The sequence below is a fragment of the Corvus moneduloides genome, chromosome 6, assembly GCF_009650955.1.
Source record: "Corvus moneduloides isolate bCorMon1 chromosome 6, bCorMon1.pri, whole genome shotgun sequence".
NCBI classification, from domain to species: Eukaryota; Metazoa; Chordata; class Aves; order Passeriformes; family Corvidae; genus Corvus; species Corvus moneduloides.
Genome location: NC_045481.1, coordinates 46,270,836 through 46,296,718, shown reverse-complemented (window position 1 = coordinate 46,296,718; position 25,883 = coordinate 46,270,836). Strand labels below are relative to the sequence as shown.

The window sequence follows — 25,883 nt, the reverse complement described above, 5'->3', positions numbered from 1 at the left end:
TGCACAACAGTGGGAGCTGTAAAAGAGCTTAGGCCTATAACGCTATTTCCCTCTTCAGTAGCTGAAATATCATGCTGGCATTGTGATTGATAATGCAGACAGCCAACCACAGCACAAAAGATTTTACCCAGGTTCTGTCGAAATTCAGACTTCAAGCCAATTTGTAGCAACTGATTTTCAAATAAGACTCCATTATTTTTACACACAAACCTAGGGGAAGAGAGGGAAAACATGTTTTAAATTGAGCCACATTAAACAATATTTAGAACCACAAAATTCAGGGTTTACACAGAGGATGAAGACTGTGGTTAACCTAGAATGCATCAATCTGTGAGAGAGGCCTTTGCAGAAAACTGCAGTTAGAAAAGACAATTTTACAACCAGAACCACCACTTGTAGGACACTAAAAGAACTGACATTTTTATTTGATAGAATGTCTGAGAAACTATGAAGGAAACCACATATGCTATATACACACACACTGTCTAATAAAGGACCAGGCAACAGACTAGGATTTTTCTTATTAGTCTTGAGAACTTCTGAAACTCATTAGGTTGGTGCAGAATTGAAAAGTTTGAAGCTTTGACTGTTTAAACCTGAAAGAAAAAAACCTTCCTTGTTTTATCATTTCTGTATCACCTAAGCCAACCGAGAGATACACTTTTTCCATTTTGAGAGAGGAAGCCCATTCTCCAGTGATCTCAGTCCTTTCTATCACCTCTCACTTAAAAGTAGAAGAGGTGGTCAGCAAACATCTGCCTTTTGCATACAAGGCACTTAAAACACACTCCCAAGTACCAGTACTTTTGACAAGTACTCTGTTTTTTCTTTATTTCCAAATAGTTGCAAAACCTTAATATACAACTGGCATTGCCTCATTTTAGAGCAGTGTGTGATAGCACTGACTTGTAAAGGCAACTCTAACCTGTCTATTCATGAGCCTGTCACAAAAGCCACAGCATCCATAGAGGTATTCTAGTCACAAGTCTGACAGTACATGTTTCTCTAGTTTTGCTGGTATTAAGTTAATGAACAATATAGTTTTGCTTTATAACTATATTCTGGAAATTGCCCAGCCTTGCAAGGTTTTAGTATTGCTTACTTGTGAAAAAGCTCATCAGCATCATGCACAGTATCAGCTGGTTCCTCAGAAACTACCTCAGATGAAGCCAGGTCAGGGCTAGTTCAGGCAGCACAAAGGAAGAAAGGCAGTAGCGACAGAGACAGCAGGAGTTAGTAAAGACAGCTTAGAGCTTAGTTACTTCTTTTACCTCCTTCCTCAAAAATGGCACTGCTGAGCTTAATGCACGAGAAATTGATTAGCTGCCCTAGCTCAGTACCCTAAAAAGGTTTTAGGCATTAGGCAATGTTTTCCCCCACTTCTCTCCCCCATCCCACCCCGACTGTTAGAAAACAGCAATCCTTCACGAAGACAGGAGACAGCTGAAGGTGTTCAGTAAATGTAAACCTCTTACAGAACCAAGTCCTTTTAGGTGTTTAACTGTGACAGCAAGAGTGTTTAAGTTCAAAATCAAAAAGGTAGCTGCATATTAACTACTACAAAGGTGTGCTTAAAAGCAGAGGCCTCATCAACCTTAGGGACCCCAGGTGCACAATCAGTTCCTAAAAACACACAAGTATTAAGCATAGGCAAGAGTACACGGGCACACAGAGAATGACTTACCCAAGCAACAGATTTAGAAACAAAAGTGACAACAGCACTAAAAAGAGGCAGGAAACTGTAAAAAGCAACTTCTCAGTATCATTAGAGAAGCATTTCATCATCTACAGACAGACCAAGGAGTTGGGCATTGCTATACTTTCTTCTGCAGAAAGAGAAAACTCTTTTTAGGTAACATTTGCTTATGAAGCTACTCATATTGGTTCCTTTTTTTACCTTCTTAAAAAAAAAAAAAAAGCATGAACAAGCTTGTATAGCTTCCTAAAGTCCTGGTTTTGTGTTTTATCATCAAGTATCACTTCTGACCTTCCAAGAGAAACACAGGATCAAGTATTAATCACTGCACACCTGCAACAATTACCTGCACTGCATTACCTGTACAAAATTTTGATGAAAGTGTCAATGATCCAGGCAGATCAGTTTCCCTAATTACGTCTTTTATATTAAGATGCATTGAAAATCTGTTGTGCCAACATTCAAAATTTGGTCCTTGACAACAGTAATACGTTCTTGTCCAATAAGACAACTGATTTTAAAGACATTCCGTGATTTTATGCTGTTTATTCCCAAAATTTTACCCAAATAACATTTGAGAGCAGCCACAGTAGCTTTTAATGCTAATGGGGTTAATAACACATTTTACCTACACTACACTTGCTAATGTAATTGTAGTATCAAATCCCCTTTAAAAGAAAAAGAAAACCACTTGTTCTTTATCCCCCTTTTCACATCCCTTTGTCAGACAGTAGCAGAACAACTGAAGTGTATCTTTCAATTCTGGGAAGCAGTATCTGCATACAATCCATCTCACTGTTTCAGTAGCAGCTTGCCATAAGTGGAGAGACACAAGAATACTTTATGAAAATAAAAGAAGAATAAATGTATTCATATCAGGACAGATAACCCCCACTTCAAGATGTATGGAGATGCACAAGCAGCTTAATTTAACAAAGAAGCAAAACCAGCATGAAAACCAGACACTACTGTGTGGCAAATATCCTCAAGCTGAGTACTACAGACTCGGTTTTTTCCATGAGAAGAGATATTCAACAACAACAGCACATCCAGCAGAGTGTCCAAGAACACCTCTCTTGCTGCAAAATTGCCACTCGGGAATGCATTCGATATGCTGGAACAAAACCGAAGTTACGCATGTTTTTCCTTCAATCTTGTTTTAACAGACAAATTCTCCTTCAAATTCCTTTCAGGGTGACTTAATTACCTCGCAAAGTTGTCATCAGAACCAGGAGCAAGAGGTGCAACTGCAGAAGCTGAATCTGAAAATACATCCACGAGCAGGCTACCACTAGAGGAAGGTGGGGGAGCTGAATTGGTGACAGGGGCTGCACCCAGACCCAGCAGATCCGCCGATGGAGAAGGAGTAGACTAAGGAAGACAAGACACTTTGGTGTTACACTGCAACAAAACTACAACAAAGCTGTCTCGTTTGCACAGACAACTAAGCTATGGCAAAGTGCCTCTCCCCACCCCAAATCAAGGTTTGAATGGATGTAAAAGGGTTCACAAATGCAGCAGTTAGCATGCTGAATTTCAACTTATGGTCATTTATAGATGTGGTTTTCTTTTTTCCCTTTGAAGAGAGTTATGTCCATCTAACAGTTAAATAAAAACAAAACTGAAATTCATCTGTCTAGAATCTGGTTCTGCAGAAGAAAGATGACAAAGATAACAGTTTCCCACACGCACACACTTTTCCTGTCAGTTTCAAGGGAAAATAAGTACTGTAGGGAATAAAATTCACGTGTTGCTTTTCTTTCATGAGGAATCCATCACGAAAGGAAGTAGCTTTTACACAAACCTAAATCAAAGGTCATCACAGCATCTTTAAAATTGACTATCAGTTTAATCCTGGGTTTTTGAAGCCTAGCAAATCGTAGAAAGAATATAAACCCAACCAGCAAAAAAAGCAGAGCCTGTAGCCAGTTCAAGCTGCAAACACTAGAGGAAGAGACAAAGATGTTTAAACTTATTTTCCTCAAATAGAACAAATCAAGTAGCCAGGACATGGAATCATGCAACAGAGGCTGCATATATGTGCCCAAGTCACATGCAAGAACAAAGCATAGACTGTTAATCAAAATGGTCATGTATTAGACATCAGCAGCTTCCAATATGCCAGATAATCTGAGGATGAGTCATGAAATGCATTTGGAGGAATCTGAAATCTTGTTTTTGTCAGCCAACTTAAAGTTACAATATATTCCATACAATATAATGAAAAAATCCCTGGCAAAAGATTTAAGAAGCCAATCATTAGGAACTACTAAAAACAAACAAAGGTTGGACCTCAAAATTCTAACATTTTTGGTATCTAAACCACATAAAGCCACTGGTGAAGGTAACACTGCAGTTTGTTACATGGCTGCAGGCCAAAAAGTGAAGCTTGTAAAGCATAATGCAGTATTAACAACCAATCACCTCAATATGGCATGCAAAGAAAACTTGGCAAATTTCTGCTAGAAAGAGATTTCTGTCCAGTCAAAACTGTTGCACGTGGATCTTACACACTGCAGTGACTAAGTAGTAAAGTATTATGCTTTAACAAACTGGGCAGGGAGCATGTTACAGTATTTCCTGCTCTAGGTAATCTTGTAATTACATTTAAGATGTAGTAGAAGTTATTCTAGGCATTAAAACCAGAAGGCAGTATTACATTATGGGAAAAACTGATCCTACCAGCATTAATTGACAATAAAATGAGAATTTCAGCTCAGAAGAAAAAAAACCTGTGGCCTTGTCTAGCATAACTAAACTCAAATAGTACTGTCAAATAAAAAGTAACATTATATTTATTTAAGGATATCCCTGTGAAGTCAAGTGTTGTCCACTTCTATTAAAAACAATAATCCAAATCAAGATGCAAAATAATATGTAAGACAAAGCAGAAAAACGGCTGATACTCTGAAATTCAAATTAACTCCTTTTAAGTATGTTAATTTTATAATCTCACCCTCAGTGCAATTTCACCAACAAGGAAATTCACATTTCTAACGTGTACAGCAGTATTTTTCAAACAACAATGTAAAAGGGATTTTTTTAGGCTGCAGACAGTTTGTCCCCATTTACATAAGACTTCCAATTGCATCCAAGCACGCAGCGAGGGGAAAGCAGCTGTACATCCTCCTGCTTTATAGCAAAGACTCATAGCCTTAAGTTTCAGATGAGAGGTTTTAAATCCCCAAAAAGCCACTTTAGAAAGCCGTTCTTTTCTCACTTGCACACCATCTAAAATTAATGAAATAACAGCTTTTAAACTCACAACAGCACTGGCATTGACAGAGGCAGGTTCAGCACTTCCATTCATATCAGAGCTCCTCTCCTTTTTGATCTCTTCCAGGTCAGTAACTGTGCCTGGGCCTTTCTTCTTCTTCAGTTTAGCCAAAATAGAAGATTCCCTCTCTGGAAAGGGAGGCATTTCTTCCAACACTGTAGCCTTACCACGGGAAAAAAAAGTGTTAACTTCAGAGAAAAAAATCAAACCAGCTTCTGAGTCTTTGAAGAGACACACCCTTATAGATTGCATAAAGCAAAAGCAGAAGTAGTTACCCACACAGAAAATGATTATGCAGTTTATTGTAGTGAGGGATTGATCGCTTTTTTAAAATAAAAAATTCTCTAAAACTTTCTGAAGTCCGTCCAAAGCACTTGGTTAAGAGAACAGGTGCTCATCAATTCTGTGAAACAGTGATATTAAATAAAAAAAAGAAAATTTAAATAATTAGATCATAGCAGACCTAAGGGTCCTTACCTCAGGCAGACCAAGACTTAAACCACAGAGAATACTCAAGTACTCAGACCTGAGCATTTCTTAGATGTCAAAACTAAATGTGCAATGCTCTGCTCAGACCTGAGCGCACCAGGTTAAATCACTGAGCTTCAAGAGAAAAAATTACACTTTTCCTGCCCACCATCAAGTAAGTCCTCAAAAGAAAGCATCAGCCTTTTGATATCCAAATCCCCTAGGACCCTGTTATTATGCCAGCTTTCCCTGGCTTCTCAGGTCCAGATTAACATGTCTTAATGGTCATTTGTCCCATTACAGCAACAACAACTCGGAATTTAGCTCTAAACTGAAGATGACTACAGCACAACTAGGGAGACTAAAAGAACCCGCACCCACATTGTAATCCTTACTCCTACACTGAGATTTCTGAGCAATCAGGTTAAGTTTAGTGGAGTTTAACTTGTTGACAGCAGAATACTGCATAATAAAGAAAATAAACCTTTATACTTACCAATATATCAGTACTAGCAATAGTACTGAGCCTCAAATACTCAACAGCTCTCTGCTGCAGCTCAACATCAGCATTCTTTAGCTGACTGTCACTGCGCAGCACATCTTGAATTGTAGTTTTGATTTCTGGAAACAGGTTCACAAACTTGATGTAAGTAGACAGAAGCAGAGCTCGGGTAGGAACACTACACAGATGAAACTTGGAATGTAGCAAGTTGAACTGGATGAGGGGACTTAAAAGATGGAAGAAAAATAATTTGTTCAGTTTTTGTAGACATGATAATCCTTATTAATGCATTATTAACAAGAGCTGAATCATTTGTTAACTAGCCTTTAGGAATGTTAGGAATTAAATTCTTTACAGAAAGCACTACTACTTCAACTCAGTATTTTAGAAGATGTTTTACCTTGATCTTGGATCACCTGCTATCAGATTTCCAAATTCTCCCAAGATGTAGCCACCTACTTTTACAAGATTCTCGTGGCATGCTGGAGCTTGAAGGGCCTGTAACACATTAACAATCATTGATATGCAACGTATGAAAAAGGATGTTTTCTGTCACTTCCATTCCCAGTTTTCTCATCTACTTTCCTGCAAGTGCAGACCATGGGTCTAGGGACTACAAAGCACTTATAAGAAAAACATGATGGGTAGTATGATTTCACAGAAGACTCTAATATGAGTATTACTTGATTAAGAGCACTCTTAGGCCCATCTAGCAGCACTGTGGACTTTTGAGGACAGATAGAGCTCCTTAAGTTTCCCCTGTTACATCATGTGGTGCTTCCTTAATTCTTAGCTCATTTTGAAAGGGAACTGAAAACAGTTATTCTCACCTCAAAAACAGTCTTTGCTGCATATCCTTGCACATCATCCCTGTTGATGACGATCTGAATAACTCGATACCACACTTCTTCACTGACATAGTCACCAGCAATGCGAATCAGATTCAGGATTGTATCCACATACCAGGTGTAATCCACTGCATACTTCTCAGCTAGAATTGCAACCTTCAGAACCTGAGCACACAAAAGAGAACACAGAAGGTTGGCTGGCTCTGACTACGAGCTGTAAACACCTGGTGATGCCCCATACTGGCCCAGAAGCCTCAGTTTCAGATGCATGAGCTTATTCACTTGTTCCCACAGCTAAGGTGAAAGGTGAACATTGAAATGCTGTGCCAGAATACAGCTGTTACCAGGCACAAATTGCTTTCCCCATAACACATTCAAATATGTTTTATCTGTGTGGCTTTTCAGTTGTGTACCTAAGTGATCGAGAGCAATTTATAGAACATTTTTTGTTTGCTATAAAAACACCATCTAAACTACCACTGAGACAGGATCAAATAGGAAATTGGAAACCTCTCAAAAAAGGTAAAAGGTGGAAACAAGATAGCAGAGGCAAAGAAGAGTCACCAAAGCATAGCTGACTTTTTCAGGTCACACTCAGATTCCTGTGTCCTGCATCAGCTTCAGGGGAGACCCCACACAATTTATTAGCAGTTGCATTTACTACTGTTAAAAGAACAGGTCGGTATAAGGGAACAGAATGAAATTCTCATTATCTGCCAAGTCAGGGGACACTATCAAAAGCAACCAGACAGTACAAGAGGTTAATCAACTAACACTGTATTCCACATTCACTTCTCCAACCAAGAAACTTTAGCACCTAACTAAGCTAAATAACTACTGTAAGTACAAGTTTTGTTTACTATCCTAAAAAGGTTTAAGTCGAGTATATCAACTTTTATCCTAGTGGTAGGAAGGAGATAGGTATCAGGCCTCCTAACTGATTATAAAGTATTGTTTTTGGGAACCCTTAGACTGAACATTCTCAGAGAATACAGAATATAAAATTCTACTGACAAATAAGCATTTACCACACTAATTTTTGAAGCTATTGGACAATTGACTAGAGTAGGACCTAACCCTCAGAATGTGGAGAATGTGTTGGCTCAAGCACTGATAGAATTCACTTCGCTTTCTATATGCACTGTCCCGAGACAAAGAACAGCTTTAAAAATTCTTAAGTTTCCAAGGTTCCCCCCTGCCCCCTGGATTACTTTAACCTCAATTCTTTCCTATTAGACTACAAATTTATGGATTTGTTTGTTTTAGTAGTTTTGTCTGGGTTTTTTGTTAAAACACCATGAAAAGCAATCTCTATCACAGCCTATGCAGCATCCCAATCAATAAATGATATGTATGGTACCAAATCCAGCTATGAAACAAATAAGAAAAACACCAATAGCTTACAATTTCTTCTCTAATGGAATAATCGGCAGTCTCCAGGTAATTGAGCATTTCAGCCACAATCTGCTGGGCATTGCTTCGGTCACACATTGCATACAGGAGATCTACAGCTCTTTGTCGTACACTTACATCTCTTTCAGTCTGCAAAAAGACACAGAGTCAAAGGTCAAGATGATTTCATGTTTGTTTGGAAAGTACATGCAACTTAAGAGAAGAAACTGAGTATAATCCACAGTCAAATCAAAAACAAATGCATTTGCATAATTTTTCAGATGCAGAATGAACTCAGATATACCCTTTATATAAGCTATGAGTTTCTTATGCTATTTCTCACTTTCAGTCACCTAGGAAGAGGTCAGTGGAGACTCAAGACAGCCTCCTGCTCTTAAATAATATCACAAAAATTCAAATCATCAGGTTTTGTTTCGGTAGCATACTTATTCAAAGCTGTGCAGGTGCTGAAAGAATGTTGGAGTTTGTACAGAACACTTCGGTACTAACCCAAAGTACCGTGAGTGAATCTGTGATCCACTATGCACTAAGTAACTGGTACCAGTGGCCAGAAATGCACCAGTAACTGGCTGAAATTGTTAAATTGTTACCAGGCCAATGAGCATTTAGCTGCCTGCAGGTTTAGTGTTGGGCATGCCTTGTAACAACTGAAGTCCAGCTAGAACAGATACATACTTTGAACTTAGACAAATGTATAAATATGCTACAGCAGGAGCTTGGAAGAAAACAAAAGCATTTCAACATCCAAGTTTGCAAGTAAATTTACATGCAAATCAGTCTTACTCTTTTGATTTCTGTTTTGTCACAAACATGGCCTGGAAATGTGTCTTTCTGGTTTCTGCTCTTTATAATTCTGCAGTAGAAGCTGATCTGCTCTACCACTCCCCGTAAGCTACTACAGTGAAGGAACAGTGCCCAATACCAGCAAGACAGTAATAAAACTGTCTTCCCAGCATTCTCAATTTTGAAATTCCGTATTTTTAAACAATTATTCACCTTCAGTCTACACTTGAGCAGATACCAGTGTTACAAGGGACACAGCTACAGGTACCAGTTTTACCAGCAAGGTGCAGAAATCAACAAAATCTGGCCTCTGTAATTGCCAGCATAGCAAGATTTTGATGGATTGAGGTAAAAAACTAAAGCAGACTTCAAAGAGTAACTCATTTGGTCCCTAAGTATTATTAGCTTAATTGGGGTTGGGGAGCCTGGGGCAGTGGGGGAGAGGGCATTGAGGCAGAGGAGAAGACAACACTCAAAACCAGACCACGCACTTCAATATTTACCTTCAATGCATTGATAACTGTTTCTATGTGTGTTTTCACAGCCTCATGTGAGAATTCAGAGCTGGCAAGCGTGCACATGCTTTCCAGTGCTAGGTAACGCAAATTAGTTTCTCGGTGCTGCAAGAACTGACCTAGCTGGTTACAGGCACGGACTAGTAGGTTTGGCTCACTGCACAGAACAGGAGAGAAAGTGAAAGGGTTAAAAGCAACAGGTTTGAGAACACTCAATACAGAATACTATTTCTGCAGTGGAAATTTCTTAAAATGCCTCAAAGTGTCTGCTAGAATGCTTTGCTAGTGAAATGCAAATTTAGATACTGTGAGCAAATAATCTCTGTTGGATTAGAGCAGTGGGGTCAATATAAAACACCAAATAAAGAAGCAGCAAAAACCAAAGCAACACAGTTCATTAACACTGCTCAATTACATTGCTGTGGTTGTGTTTCAATCTAGCAAGCAACTTCATATTTTTTCCCCTCTACTCCCTCCCCATTAAAATCTGATTAACTGTTCAAGACAAAACTCCAGCTTTTCACTTTAAAAACCCCTCTGATAACAGAAGTGTTGTCCCAGCTCACCTGTCATGGTGTATAATTAAGCTTATTGCCTCAAACAGGACAGCATTCTTCGCATTCGAGTGTTGCACTTTCTTTGACTTTGGTGGCTCCTGTGCTTTGTTGAGGATGGTTTCCAGGCATTCTGTCAGACGGCCACGTACCGCAGGGTCTTCTAGAGAAGAACAAGCCGTTGGACAACTTCGCTTTGCTCCAAAGCCTAAACCCTACCTTAGGTTTTCCCCTGGCTAAATCTAAATAAACTGAGGTACTCTGATACACTAAAAACATTTACACTCCCCAACATATATGTGGGAAAAGAATTCCAAGCCACAGTCCTATTTGGGTGAGAACAAAAGCCAAACACAATCTGCACTACAACGTACTTTGAGAGTTTAATATAGTTGATAATATTAATGGATATTTAAAATGGCAGCTGCCAATAAACTGTAAGATGCACACTGGTTAGACATTTTGTTAAACACAACATCATTCAAAAGGCCAAATATCTTCGAGCTACCAGAAACACTCAAGAGTACAAACTTCAGTATCTTTGCCTTAAGACAATGTGCTTGCACTCCAAGCTATGGTAACAGTGCATTGCAGTAGCTCTTTGGAGTCAGTGTACTGCAAAAGAGAGAGAACCACTGCTGTGATTTGTGCATTACCTGGAGGTGGATAGCACTGTAACAGCCTCAGAAGTTTCACAGATAGCCAGGGAGCAGGAACAAAGTAGTATGTATAGTCCTGAAGGTCTGTTGATGCAGAAGTTACAATCTGTAAAACAAACAGCCAGCATGTCAGCTACTGAAGTTAATTGATTCACAATCATGAAAAGGATCCAAAGAACACTGTAGGTCACCTCTGACAGAAGCTTAAAAAACTGTGTCACTACCAATGTCTAGTTCAGTAGATTAATTAGGTGCAAGCTACCATACTCTGAGTACACCACAGTAAATGCTAGTATTAGAATTTCAGTTTTGCAGATACAGTAGTCTAGGCAGTCTCTTCCTAAAAGCCTAGTTGGTTTTTTAAAGAATGAAGACAACCATCTTGTAACATCAAAATGTTTAACCAGAAACTTGACTTTCTTTGTTCCAGCAATTCACAGATTCAGCCAACAGTCTGGCGGCTGCTGATAGGTGAGCCTGGAATTCAAGTACAATATGCTATGATAGACAGACCTAAAGCAGAAGGACCAACTAACACCTTCAGTAATATCCATACAGCAAAGCAAAAAAGAGATAGCATAGCATTCACAGAAGATGTTTATAAGCATAATGAAATCTGTAAGGATTAGATTAGGTTATCCCTCTTCATTGATTTCTTTTACCTCTTTTATTCCAGGGTTAACCATGAGTTTGGCACTAGCTTTGCTTAAAATATTCTACCTAATTCTTGCTACTCCATTACAGAACAGCCTTTCATTTCCCTTAGCACTCCCTTGCTTTTAAGTATTAGAAAAAAATCTTCATATTTGAAAAGAAACTAAATTTCTGTGAACTACAAGTAATTTGGGTCTAAGACTGCATAAAACTGGCTCTAAAATACATTTGTGAAGTAGCAGCCTCCCTTGTCTTGCACACCTTCCAAAAGGATGGGGGGGGGTGGGAATCAAATGAAAGTGACATCAGTTTTCCAGCACAGAAATGTTAACTTACAGACATGTCCCTCCACTCCTCCCTGCACCCCCTGCCCCTGCTTAACCCCCTACATCCATTTACAGAATATCAAATGCTTGCGGTTTATTAACTTAGCAGCAGCTCAAAAGAAGGAAGAGAAAGGCAATTCATCTTGTAAGAAGCTTAGATAAAGCTACAGTCTGTATTTTTGAGGTGTTTGTGTGAAGTCTGTAGAATCAGTCTTTGATCCAACTATTCTTTGGCATTACAGTTACAAAGTGAGGATTACTACTTGGAGCACAGCAGGGATTAAACCAAGAAAGTTTGGGCAAGCCAATACAGCTTTCTGTCCTGGTAAGCAACAAGCATTAAAAGAGGTTACCTGAAGCACCTACATGAAGTGACACTGAATCATCTTCACATTTAATGATACAGTAAACTAATCTGACCCTAGAAAGCTGAACAGGAAGCTAACCTGGTCTAGAAAGCTCAGTAAATTAATCAACAGTGAAGTATTATCAGGGTCATCATTGGACTCACTCTGCTTAATCTAGACACTGCCAAGGAGACGGAAGTCTTAAACTCTTCCGGGTTCTTCTGTGCCAAAGTGGTGATCAGACTTGTAGCTGCAGTAACCACACCCTAGAAAAAAACAAAACACAAAAAACCTCACATTCAGTTTTGTATCAGTTTACTATGCTGCCCAGTAACACCTTTCAATTCAACTGTTTTTTAATATACAAAAAAGATATGTTTATCCCCATTACAAAGCCCTACATTAAAAAGCCTTTTATTTGGCTAGCAACTAGACTAATTACACACCTGCAGAATCCAACAGAATCTTCAACAACATGATATTGCCATGTTTGCAGAGCATTTAATGCTATTTTTTGTATTATCTTTATCTCATGTTTGGATAGTACCTCTAAAATAAGAGAGCTGTATTAAAATTAAGCCTTATTAATAATTATTAATAAGACAAATTGTCTTATTACACAAGAGAAGCATGAGCAGAAGAAATGCAATGCAGCAGATCACCCAGGAAAGAATTCTTACAACCCAACACGAGGAGAGGGCTTTGTATAACACAAGCGCTGGATATTACTACTGCAGACTAAAGCACTCTTATTACTGTTGAAGCACAAGTCTTAACAGCATTATTTTCATAAAGTAACTGGACTGGGGGAAAAAAACAGGGTCTCCTTTCTAAAGCAGTAGGGTTTTTTAACCATCAAAGTAAGAATGACATGGACACTACAGGACAAGGAAGCCTAAGCAATGACAAATCAAGTCTTGAATTTTAGTGCAGATCTAATCTTAAAAGGCCTAGGAAAATTAGTATTGCATCTGTGCAATATGACAGTGTAACAAGGCACAAGATTAATTCATTTACAGCCAGAGGAAAAGAGGAACTTGTACATACCATTCTTCTATCTACAGTGAAAAGGTAAACAAAGCGTTATAAAAAATGAATATATACAGCAACTAAAAAAGGACAACTCCTTCCATTTTCTTTCCAAAGCCTGAAGACAACAGCAACCCACTTGCTTGAAAGATTCAAGAAGAACTAAATTGTGTACTTAACAGCAGAAGTCACATCATTCCCTATACACCCTAGGCCCAAGAAGCATAATGAAGCTCATTTACCAAGTGCTGGTCGTTGAGGAGATGCACCACTCTAGATGTCCAGTCTCCCATGGGAACAAGGTCAGGAGAAGTTCTGTATAAACGCAGCAAGCATAAAGCAGCACTTTGCTTCACACTATCCATAGTGTCCCTGCAAGACATACATCCAGATTTAAAATACAGTGGTTAAGGCACAGCAATACCTGCAGGATGGCTTTATGCCAGATTTCACACTGACTCAGCATCCCTGGCCAGGCTGCATCTTTTCCACAGAACTTCACTGAAGTCTTCCTATGTTAAAGTATTTCTTCTTCATTTTTCCATTAAGTTTAATTAGTCAAGTTTTCAACTATTACATATGCCTAGTAGCCTCTATAATGATTCTTTACAACTTAGAGTGACATTTCTCATCTTTTTATGAGAATTGAAAGTTCACCTCATCTAATCACAAGAACAAGCTTCTTCCAGGCCGACTGAAATCAAACAGTTCAGACACACTACCTTATGAATGTGACCAAAGCTGGATCTCCTGACAGGCCCTACGTGTCAGATAGCAATCATGAACTACTCAACAGCTTCAGCACCTACAGCTAGCATGCCAGTTGGCTGCCACCAAGTACACAACCCACAAATCTATTCACCTTGCCATCCCTGCTGCTGGCACAGAAATGGTCTATTTTAAGAGTGGCATGCAACTATTCTAGTTCAGTGAACTCCTTTTCACAAAGTAGTTGATTAAGCATTTTGTGGGATGCACAGACAATCGCTATGAAACATACAGAGCACTACCAGTAGAAGTTTTAAGAGGCAGCTATAATGTGCAATCTTGGTTAAATGTTCAGAAACTTCTGTATCCCGAGCAGAAGTTCGGTCCAGCTATTCTTCATGAATTTATCAGTTTTCCATGAGATCAAGTTGTACCTCAGTTAAAAAACACAAAACAAAACCATGAACCTATTCCTCCCCTGTCTCTAATTATATTCAAGCCAAGAGAGCTACACTAAAGTTGCAAATGTAACTGACAATGCTCATTCTGCCCAGGTCACTTGGACAGGATGGGTACACAAACATATTTTATATGTGTTATCTTAGAAATGCAGAAAGAATGAGACACTGAAGAGTGATCTCAGAACATAAACACAGCTCCAAGTTTAAACAAGTCTGAACTGAAGGTGCTGTGCTCTGTCTGCGATTAGTGACCCCAAGTGAAATTTTTGGAACTTTTTAAGGTTATCTTATTAAAACCCATGACTCATCACTGCTGTGTTGTCTCCACTATGCTCCATGGAGAACAGCACCTGGCAAGGGCAGTGGCCTGACATTTAAGGTATTAATACAGTTCTTATACCACATGTCACTTTTTGTAATAATATAAGACATTTATTTGTTATGAAAAGATCCATGTATATTGTAAAACATTTCATATCCGTAAGAGTTTAAATGCACTGTTTGCACTTGGACGTTTTAAGTTCCAAAACAAATTAGTCCTACAATCACAGCTCCAACTTTACATTGACTTAACTATAGTTTCAGACATTTGCCAGGTCTATTCAGAAACTTTCAGCTAGACAAAAGTAAGAAAGCTGGTGGTGACTATTTGCCATTTACATTAATTGCTGTTTATATGGCTGAGAGAGGAAGCAATAAAGCTCACAAATCAATATTATCATGTTCCTTATGAAGTCAGCACATTTACATAAGAACTTCAGTTTATAACGAAATTTGTAGTATAAAAATATCTATTTAGGTTCATGTGTTTCTTTTTTTTCATCAGGAGAGGCCAGAAAAGTAAAGCATACACATTTCAGGGGTGTTCACTACCACACATTTATCCAGAACAAAAATCAGATCACAACAAGGCTGTAAAAGCCTATTCAAGACACCAAAAGTCTTAATTTCCATGTAGTTTTACACTCCTACAAGCAACTCCACACTCAGGCATGGCAAAGCACCTGCAGCTACTGGAACTGTCACTATTTATACTGCAAGGCCACAGCTGTAGAGCCCAAGCATGGATTAATCTGCTGCAATGGAACCAAGTTACTGAAAAGTTTATTGGTGTTGTATTTGAAAGAGGCATGTCATACCTACCCAGCCACAAGAATTTTGGGAATTTCTCCAGCAAACGCTTCCGCCATCTCCCGGCTGCCCACATTGGCAATGCAGTGCAGAGCAAGGCCCATGAAGGTGGGGTTCCGGCTGGCCAGGTCGTTCTTGATGGCGTTGTTTATCAGGCGAATGAGCTCGCTGTTAGAGTTCACCAGCACAGAGATGAACAGATAGCCCTGTGAATCACAGCATGGAAAATCTATTTTAGCTGACTTCATTTACTGTGGCATTAACAGGAAACATGATTTCTTTGACACATACACTTCTCTCCAATACCATATGGGCAGAAATGGGTACTTAGATAGAGCAAAGGCTAGAATGATTAAGTGAATTAAACAAAAATGATTAAGCTCAGTGTTACCCTAATTATCTGGTTTTAAGTGTTTTTTCTGTCTATTTTGGCATATACTCAAAAGATTATTTTAGATGAATGGGGGCAAATCAAGATTTTGGCTTATTATTCCAATACTAATAAGTTACATGCACCTGATAAACACAACCTTACCTAGGAAGATAGAAAGAGATATTCTGAAAATTAAAAGGTTACTTACCTTTTAGTGCAAGACTAGAGGCAGTTTCTTAACAATAGTAATAATTTTATGCAGAGTTCACGTTTTAGCTTTTGCCATTAGTTCAAGACTCTCTGTGCACAGAGGTGTTAAGATTTCAGAATCACTCCTGGAGCCAAAGTAAGGCTTTAAGCCAGGGCAGGGGGAATGAAGCAAAATTCTTTACAGTCTCCACACCTGACGCAGGATATTAGACAGACCAGATTATCTTTTATAAAGCCCAAGTTACTCACAATTTGTTTCTCTGTATATCTATTGGAACTGAGCAGGTTTACAGCCTCCATGTGACCAAAGTCAATGTCATGCCCCAGCAGAAAGATGAAGAGCAGTTTGCAGACGTATTTTTTCTTACTGTAACCATCCAGAGCCTTGTCACCTGAAAAGCAAGGAAACAAACAATTAAGTCTATGTTGAGCTTAATATCTGGTTACGTAGTGATAATTCCATCTACCATTATCTATATCCTAAAGGACGATCATGAAAGGATGGTCATGAAATAATGCTATCATCTAGTCCTTGAAGTACTCTGCAGTGTCTTTAGAGTATATTCTTACGAAGAGGCAGTGCGTCCATGTTTGCTCCATTTTGATTTTCCCACTTCTGTTGAGAGCCTTTGTCTTCCATACACGTTCTTCTCTTAAACCAATTATCAAACCTTTATCTCAATAAAAGTGTTAACACGCTTTTCCAAGTGCACCACTGTAGAGAACTCAGTAGCAACAAAAAATATCCAGCAAGTTGTTTTAGAAAGATCAGGTGACAATGGTATATCCCAAAGACTTGAAAAAACACATGAAATGAGATTACCATGAGAACTTTAAAGTTTCTCTAAAATGAAAGTATTCACAAGTGTTCCAGTTCTAGAAGAAAAATGCACCCTAAACAGGTTGGCCGTATGTTGCAGTATTGCTAATTTTAGAAGCTTGCAAAAGTGACATGGAGCAGCGCAGCTTCCAGTTCATCAGGGACCATTGCTTTTCCTGAAGGGAAGAGCTACATATGAACGCAAAACTTTCTGTGTTTCACTCCCTCCCTACCTCAAATCAGGAAATAAAGGGGTATCCAGTAAATCAGGCAAAACTGAATGCTGGGTAGTTCAGTCAGGGTAGCAAAATACTGATATATCCTGCTGCCTAAAAGGCTACATAAGCTCCTTTGCCTCAGCATTCTGGGCCTGGAATAACTGATCTGTCACATCAAGTGTGTATTCCTTAGTGACAGGCAAGACAGCACTGCATATACTAAAGCTTCAATAAGATATCCCTTACTCACTGCCCTTGCCAATAAAAGCTGTAAGTTGCCTTTTTATTTTATATACAGCTGCCTATTACATAAATCTGAAGTTACAAAAGAATCTTAATAGTACAGAAGTTGCTCCTTTTTCCTTCTCATGAACTGATACAGAGGCATGTTAAATTTCCCACACCATATGAATCTACAGCTCCCCTGGATTTCACACTACATTCACAGACTGGAAACCAAGGAAACCTTACCACTCCTAAACTTACAGTTACAGAAGGAATGAAGACTACCATCTACGTGTGAAGCCATGTAACAGTGAACCAACAGAAAGCATACTGGCCCATGGAAGTACTAAAATGCTAAAAGTTTATGTCTACAGGCTGCAACTATGCATTCTGCTCTCTATTTTGACCCTAAAAACTTCTTTTACTTGATCTTATTTCAACTGGGATAAATTTAAGCAAACCACTGCTATTTTAATGCAGACAATGATACCCTTCTAATTTGGGTTTTTAGGCACCCGTTGATTTTTTGTAACTAGCACAGACAGTGCATCAGCTCCCAACAAAAAGCTTCACCTTAAAGCTTTGTTTACGTTGTGCAAAGAGGAGTTGTCTTCAGGTCTGTACTACAGAAGCCAATCTGTGTCACACTTTACTTCAATACAGGAAGCAGCACTACTGAAGATACCCATGACAGTGAAGTCCTGCTATACTGGATCCTGTCAACATCCTCTGACAACAGCCAGCTCTGCAGAAAGCTGCCCAAAGACATGTTTTCTTCAAGCCACTTTTATAGTTTGCTGCCATAAGTTTATTATCCTGCTAAGTCAGCAAACAAATGTAGAGAATTTTGCTTTCCTAGACATGGGAATTACTGTTAGAAGAACCAGAGTGAAACATCCAGTGGGAAATTTTTTTTTTTTCCTTCTTTGGAAGCAATATGGCCAGAGGAACGAGAAGATATTCAACATCTGCCCATCTGCTGTGACCTTCAAACTACGGCTTAAGCAGCCAACAGAGTATTCCGCATAAATACTTCCTGTTATACTATTTTCCCGATAAAATGGCACTCAAGAGCAGAAGCTTCTTCCTATCCCCACCATGGCAGGGAGATGCAGATCAAAGATACCTTTCCTTAGAAGAAGCAAGGAAAAAACCCAAAAAACAAAACACAGGAAAAGGCAGAGTGACAGCTTTAGTTTTCTAATATTTTTTCAGCTGCTTAGGAAGAGTTTCTATGAACTCTTCAGATTTGATTTTAATTGGTCATCTACATGAAATTCAGAAGGAAAACAAATAATCAGTGAATAAACCAGTGGGCCTTTACATTACCTAGCAATAAAAACCATTCCAACTCCTGACAAACCACCTATTCCTAGGTGACCGATGAATAGGTGATGCTCAATACCATTAACAGATACTATTATGATTCAAGAAAGGGGCACTAAATAGGCTGAATACATTTTAGTCAGTCATACTCTAGTGGCCAAGCTCTACATAATTGAGGACTTACTAAGGTATTGGACAGCATTAATATCGTTAGTTGCTTCTCTGAGATTCAGATACATCAAAAAACATCAGAAAGTAGCTTTCACATGAACTTTACCAGAAGTGAAGACACCCCAACCAGTCTCCAAGACCGAACTCCCAGCAGGCCGAGAACCTGAACTGCAGCTGTCTGCTAGTATACAATCCACCAGCAAAATACAAAAATTAGAACTATTAAATCTAATCTCTTATATTGTCAAATGACTGCTGATACCAGAAGGGAAGAGAGAGTACAGAATGCTGCAACCCAACTGCTTAATGAAGAACATAAGCTAATGAAAATATTTATACTTTGAACCACATCAACTTTCACAACAAACTATTTGTCATGGTTTGGCAATTCCTTTTTTAGGGTTAGGACTCAGCTATTTAAAACATTTTATCCTTCCAAGGTACCAGTATTTTAAGAGCTCAGATTAGCAAGGTCCCTGGATCTCAGGGTATTTGAAGAATGTTTGATAGAAGTTATGCCATTCAATCAAGCACTAAACATATCACCATCTTACTAACAAGCAGCTTCCTTCTCCACCATGCAGTATCAAAGAAAAATATTGTAAAATCAGTACCCGAAACACCTTTTCTGAAGACAAAAAAATGCTACACTGACTGTTTTCAAAACCTCCTGTTCCTTGTATACAGAATTGAAGGCAGTGTGACAGTTCTCAGGCAAGCTTATAAACTAGGCCTATAACTAGGTTAGAGTTACTATAGCTCTTCTTCAAAGTCTTATTAGTGCCCAGCAATAACAGAATACTGGCGGGTTTTTTTAATTTTATTATTTAATTACCTGAGCAATTTGAAAAAAGAGCACTTCAGTCAAAGGTCTCACAGTAGTTGTCTAACTCCAGCTGTGTTTTGAAGAAGTCTGTGACTCAGATTCTTACTGAAATTTTACCTATTCCTCTCCCTTCCATGTTGCATTTACGAAGAGTTCTGAAGGTTCTATTTTAAACATTAATAACAAGTCTCATTGCTTAAGTATGTGCTAAAATAGTACAGCTTCCCCCAGTCCCAAGCAAACATCCGAACAAGAGCAGAAGGAAATGTCACATGTTCTGTTATCTTTATTGCAATACACAATTATTTCTTTTAACTCAGCTCATTTTCAAATGCTTTCGGGAACATTTGCAAGTGCTGCAAATCAAGTCAGCAGAAACAGGAAGGATTCACAATAGATGTCAGCAGGTTTTGAGCACAAGTGAGCATTTCAAAGGCTACTTGCTTTCCCTGAAAAACTTATTAGTTATTTTGCTAAGAAAGAAATTATTAACAGCTGATCAACAATGAGTACTATTAAGAAATAATTACTACCACATTTCTTTGTATCACCTCCCTAGCATTTCAACACAAGTTTTGGTTTCCATTGCTCATACGTACCTTTCACACAGCCCTCTGAAAAGGAAGAAATAAGGCAAGAAAGTATTGTAAGACCCTTTGCTTCTCAGGCAGCAGCTTCCAGCTCTAGTTTAGAACACTAGCTAAAAAACAGCACCTGCTTTTCAATCTAACTCAGTGTACTTAAAAGCCAGTGTGCTGCACTGTTACTGAGCCTGCTACCAGCCAGAGGGGTCAGGAAAGCAGTTTAGTCTTGGGATATTCACTGGGGGTAGATAAGGAAGCCTGACAAGTCTAATCTCACTAGCTTTCACATGGCTGATTGCTACCTTAAAATCTTAGCTCTTAAAACCACAGTAACAGCTTTTGCAATGGACAACACTGTTTCTTTGCTTCCTTCCTAGGCTGACACTGACCTCTGTTCATGTACCTGGTAGCAGTCCAGGGATATACCGTATCAGAAGGCCACTACTAGCCTGGAAGCTAAGAAAAGTGAATTTGATTTTTATGAACATAGCTACACTACAGACAAGATCTGTATTTCCGTAGGAAATAGTCCAAGCCTTCTACATCAAACACTGAATATTTGTGCCAAACAACCCATACGAATCCATAAACCAGTATTTAGTTACCATACTACTAGGATCAGAACAAAGCATTACAAGATCAGCCCTACAACTCAGGTCTTTGAAGCCTGATTTTACTTCCAACAGTTCAGTCTGTCAGTGAAGACACTTTATGATTTTACTGTCTGATTGCCTTCACACATGATCAGAAGACAGTGTGACTAAGCAGGCCCATCTTAAATATAAAGCCTGTGCTTTCACAGCCTGCCAGGAAAGCAATTTACTGATTTACTGAACTTACTGTTACACAGTTTCAGTTTAAAACAGGTATTTAGAGTCTTCTCTTAACTCCCTCCAAAGGGTTCCTGTGTATTTTGGTGTTGCAGTGGGGATCCTGCAACACGCATATATCAAACCAGGAGTCCCGTGGAAAGGAAATATATACGGACAGACAGATTCTTGATAGCTGTTTCAGAGAGATGTTTATTTCTCCAGCCGCATGGCCAGAGCTCTGCTGAGGAACTGTCCCAGTCACGGGACCAAGGGTCCTTCTGCCCGCGCAGGGAACACAAACCAACCCATGGGAACGAGGCTGAGCAGGGGCAGGGAAGCCCCGTGTCTGTGCCCTCAGGGCCCCTCTCCCAGGGCTCCATGGCAGGGGAGGGACCCCAACACCTCACCCGTTTTATTTTAATAAAAGGAGAATGAAAACAACTGGATAAACATAACAAGAACAGTTTCAGAACAAAACAAGCCACCCTCCTGAGTCTTTAAATGTCCAAACAGATTCTCTGGAACATCTTAGGGCTGACAGAAGGGAGACAGAATTCTCTGAGCATGCTTTGTGGGGAAACTGAGGCAGGAGAGGGTTTAACTTCTTCCCTCCCCCTTTTCATCCCCCACTCGGCATTGGAAAGGGATTTTTGGGGAAACAATTGGCAAAAGCATGGTTTTGTGAGGGAAACCATGGATGAAAAAACGGATTGGGAATACACTGGGGGTAATAGGACATAGGGTAAAAGGGAAAGGTGGGATTAGGAAAGGGAAACTGTAGGGGGGGCTTACAATGGAGATATTGTCTAACATGACTACGATTTTTTGCATATATACTGCCTTTTACAGGAACACCATCAGGCCCAGTGACCTGCGATGCTTGTAACCCTTTTCTCCCTAGTACAATATTAAATTCCACTACCTCTCCATCTCCCAAGCTTGGGATGCATTTTTCAGGGTTATTCTTTTTAATAGCAGTTCTATGCACGAATATGTCTTGCTGGTTGTCACACCTTGTTATAAAACCATAATTTTGCTTAACATTATACCATTTTACTATCCCTAAGGTCTTAGTTACTATGATCTTTTTCCGAGTGGCTGCTGTTTTTTGTCTCGCTGCGTCTTTGCTCTCTCCTTCGGTCGCTCCCGTGTTGGAATTGTCGGGGCTGCTCGTGCCTGCGCGCTCTTCCCGGGGTCGCGTTCGGGGCTGCGCGGGCCGGGCCGGGCCGCGCCGCTCAGTTCTCCGTGCGTCGCCTCCTCTGGTCGCAGCTTCGCTGCCAATGCCGGGCGCTGCACCCACGTCTTGGCCAGGCCCCCGAGCGATGACCCCCCCGCGCCCTGCTCCAGCGCGCGTCTCGGCTGGGCGCGGCTCCGTTCCACCGCCGCTGCCGCCCGCCGCCGCCCGCGCGCCTCCCCTCTCAGTCGGGCGTTCCCGGGGCTCGCTCCACCACGCGCTGCGCAGGGCCGGGCAGACACTGCCGGGTCCCGCCGCTCCCGCCGCGCCTCGCTCCGCCACCGACACTGCGGCTCGCGTGGCTCCGCCCGCGCGCGGGAACTGCCTCGCTGCTGCTCGCAGAGCGCTCGGTGCACGTGGCCTGGGCCGCACGGTCCCTGCGCCAGGACACAGCTGACATCGCTCAACAGTCTCGGTAACTAAATAATATTCACGAAAATATTCTTCCATCGGCATATATTTTGACTCCAGTATTAACTGTGTCCAAACGGTTTTCCAAAAGCCCTTGGTAAGAATTAAATCCCAAGAAACATAGAAAAAGTTCTTAAACAACCATGCCAGGAAGTGTTTCAGTTCTTTCTGAGCTTGAATCAAGCTAAAATTTACAAATCGTTGTTCAAGAATCGTTTTAAGTTTAAGATAAATGTCCATATGCGGCTCTGAGAGCCAAGAGTCTTCCCACGGTTCCTCCATAGTTTAGATACGGAATAGCAAAGCAAAACCAAGAAGAGGAATCCAAAGTTTCCAGGGTTTACTCACACAAATCAGTCGCTTAGGGATCGGGGATCGTTCTGCTCACAAATCTCCACCATTTGTTGCAGTGGGGATCCTGCAACACGCATATATCAAACCAGGAGTCCCGTGGAAAGGAAATATATACGGACAGACAGATTCTTGATAGCTGTTTCAGAGAGATGTTTATTTCTCCAGCCGCATGGCCAGAGCTCTGCTGAGGAACTGTCCCAGTCACGGGACCAAGGGTCCTTCTGCCCGCGCAGGGAACACAAACCAACCCATGGGAACGAGGCTGAGCAGGGGCAGGGAAGCCCCGTGTCTGTGCCCTCAGGGCCCATCTCCCAGGGATACATGGCAGGGGAGGGACCCCAACATTTTGGGACAATAGAGAAGATCTGCTTGAAGATGGAAAACCAAGACAGCTTAAGAAAAAACAAGTGGAAAAAAAAAAGCAGCAATTAACGACTGACATTGGGGTACTTCTGCATGAGCCAAAAAGAAGATATACAAATATGTCTGAAATCTAGCAGTCACTCTTGTAACATAAATCCTACTACGTAATCAGAACAAAACTAAATTCTAATGCCAGAGCAGGAAAAAAAAAAGAACAAGTCTGAATCAAGCAGAGAACCAATCTATAAGCTGGAAACAACTTATAGATTTGTGGGCAGCTTCATTAATACACAAATTCTGGTCTGAGAGACCAAAGTGATACAACAACTTAATAAACCAGATATTTTTTCACTCCCAAAGCAGTTACTGCTCTGACAGTGAGCCTTTCAGTTTGGTTCAAGCATGGGAGCAAAATCAGTTTACAGTCTGAACATGTAAAACAAAAGTAACAGCATGTCTCCACACTTAACTCCTACAACTTCTCCTTTATCACACTGGTGTAGTTTCTCTCTACTACATTCTTCTTATCTCAGTTAATGCAGAAGCACTTAAAGCAACCGTCAAGGACACAGTGACCTCAGCAATGGAGCTTCCTCATGCTCCATGAGGAAGGAACAAGAGACAGGGTCACCTTAAGTACAGAGATCCTAAATTCCTGCTGAGCTTGGTGCACAAAAGCTGGATCAGAACCCAAAGCCATAGCACAAGTTCCATCAGCTCAAGGAAAGTATTGCTTATCCAGAGATGTGAAACCTTATCCCAGGCTGTTAAATACAAGGGTATTATTTTTAACAGGAGGTTACCCAAAAATAAGGCAGGTAACAGGCTTGACAGCTACTTGCACGATAGAACAAAAGCAGAAATACCGAGATTCTGTAACGGTATAAGAATACACCTTGCAAGTTACACGGGATGGGGGTCTGTGTGCATACAAAGGCCCAGAAGTAGACCAGACTCCTACACTGGTTTCAAGCAAGAACTTCTCTGTTAAGAGGTCTTGTTTCTTAGTCAGACCTTTCCCTGGTTACAGACATGCAGCCAGTCCAAAAGCTGCATCTTTGGCCAGGTAGGGCCAGTAACTCAGGGTACCAGAATTCACCATAGTTATTTAGAAAGGGACTTCATCTTAAGTTCACAATCACATATTTGTCTTAATCCAAACTATTTAAAAACATTTTAAGGTCAGAGCTACAGGAAAAGACACTGGGCTAAACTGAGTAATCTCCACTTAAACCAAGAATAAAATGCATATGAAGGTCTCTTAATTTTTATACAGCCCTTCTGCAAGGAAGAACCACACAGCATGAAGTCTACGTGAGACTCCTGCAGCAGAAAGATAACACAGATATCAGCTCCTCACACTCTCAAGGCCTCAAGCAGTCACACAACAAGTTGTCTAAACTCAACTCTTTCCAAATTGTGACATTCATGTTTTTGCTCAAGCTTCATCAAGTTATTGTCTTCAGGTAATTAAAATTTTCCACCCAAAATCCAAACAGATTTAGTAATAAAGTAACCATAATGAAGATCAGCTACAAGAAGGTTTAGTCGTCTTCCACTCAAGATACTGAATGAGCATATAGTGACCCTTATTCAAGACTATTTAAATAGTGCTTAAAGGATGCTACACAGCGTATGGAAGCTACACTTATGACACTACTTTGCTCAAATGACCTCTATTCTCTGATCATTGCCTGATTTATGGTTCTACACAGCCAGAGATTCTTATAATTTCTCCCCTGCTTCACCAGTAAGCAGAGAAGAATTAACTGTTCATGTACTTTTACCTATTTTTCTAAGAGAAAAATGTAAACACAGACGCATGTGATGGCTTCTAATTCAGAAGAATTTCTTGAGTGTCTTGCACTGTGGTTAACTTTTCCCTTCTAAGCTGTTGATGCACTCAGGTTTTTAAAGGCCTTCATACACCTTTAAAAGACATACCACTTAAAATGTAGCAACAGATCACAAAGTTCAGGAAAATTATTTGTTAATGCATTGAGTATTCCAAACAGATATGCTAGTCTAAGACAGGATAGCCAGCTAAGGTAAATTAATTTACTACAAATCCACCAGATTCTGAAGGCAGATAAACGACCTCCACATTGCAATGCCTTATCTAACTACACACACAGCCCATAACTACTTAAATAGAACTTGCCACAGCCACTACTGTTACAACTCCATTTAAAAACATCCCATCTACCTCTCAGAATCTTTAAAATTTGACACCACATGCACAACTTGAATACAGCTAACAGCATGAATTTTACCTTGTGTTGTTTAGAAGTTAATCACTACCTCTTGGAATTACTTACTGCATATCCTTTGTATGTATGAAAAACTTATACTGCTGTTGCTTGTGGTCAAGATGTATAGCTCTTGATGTATACATATAAAGATGTACACCTTTTAATCTTTATTCTGCAAGAAAACAGCCTAATTCATTACTTCCATAAAGGGCTCAGGGCTGAAGAGGCGGGAAGGAAGAAAATTTTAAACAGACTCTGTTTTACTGGAAATAACCATGTCCACCCATGTTTCTTCAAACTATTCACAGCCTCACAGCCTTCTCGAAGCAAACA

At 40.0% G+C, this 25,883-nt stretch overlaps 1 protein-coding gene across 4 annotated transcripts in view; it reads right to left on the bottom strand.

The window, feature by feature from the left end:
• The window catches only part of AP2A2 (adaptor related protein complex 2 subunit alpha 2), a 47,559-nt gene that overhangs the window by 7,547 nt on the left and 14,129 nt on the right, over positions 1–25,883 (bottom strand). Inside the window, exons 3-17 of one of the 4 annotated variants that reach the window (XM_032110679.1) lie at positions 16,204–16,346; positions 15,384–15,577; positions 13,314–13,443; positions 12,207–12,308; positions 10,713–10,821; positions 10,069–10,219; positions 9,491–9,659; positions 8,196–8,333; positions 6,774–6,956; positions 6,344–6,441; positions 5,938–6,169; positions 4,962–5,135; positions 2,904–3,067; positions 1,103–1,180; positions 128–210 (exon numbers count right to left, since the gene is read on the bottom strand). In XM_032110679.1, the coding sequence (XP_031966570.1) occupies positions 128–210; positions 1,103–1,180; positions 2,904–3,067; positions 4,962–5,135; positions 5,938–6,169; positions 6,344–6,441; positions 6,774–6,956; positions 8,196–8,333; positions 9,491–9,659; positions 10,069–10,219; positions 10,713–10,821; positions 12,207–12,308; positions 13,314–13,443; positions 15,384–15,577; positions 16,204–16,346 (2,148 nt within the window). The remainder of the gene's footprint in view (positions 1–127; positions 211–1,102; positions 1,181–2,903; positions 3,068–4,961; positions 5,136–5,937; positions 6,170–6,343; positions 6,442–6,773; positions 6,957–8,195; positions 8,334–9,490; positions 9,660–10,068; positions 10,220–10,712; positions 10,822–12,206; positions 12,309–13,313; positions 13,444–15,383; positions 15,578–16,203; positions 16,347–25,883) is intronic. The other 3 variants (XM_032110680.1, XM_032110681.1, XM_032110682.1) reach the window with 3 other exon arrangements.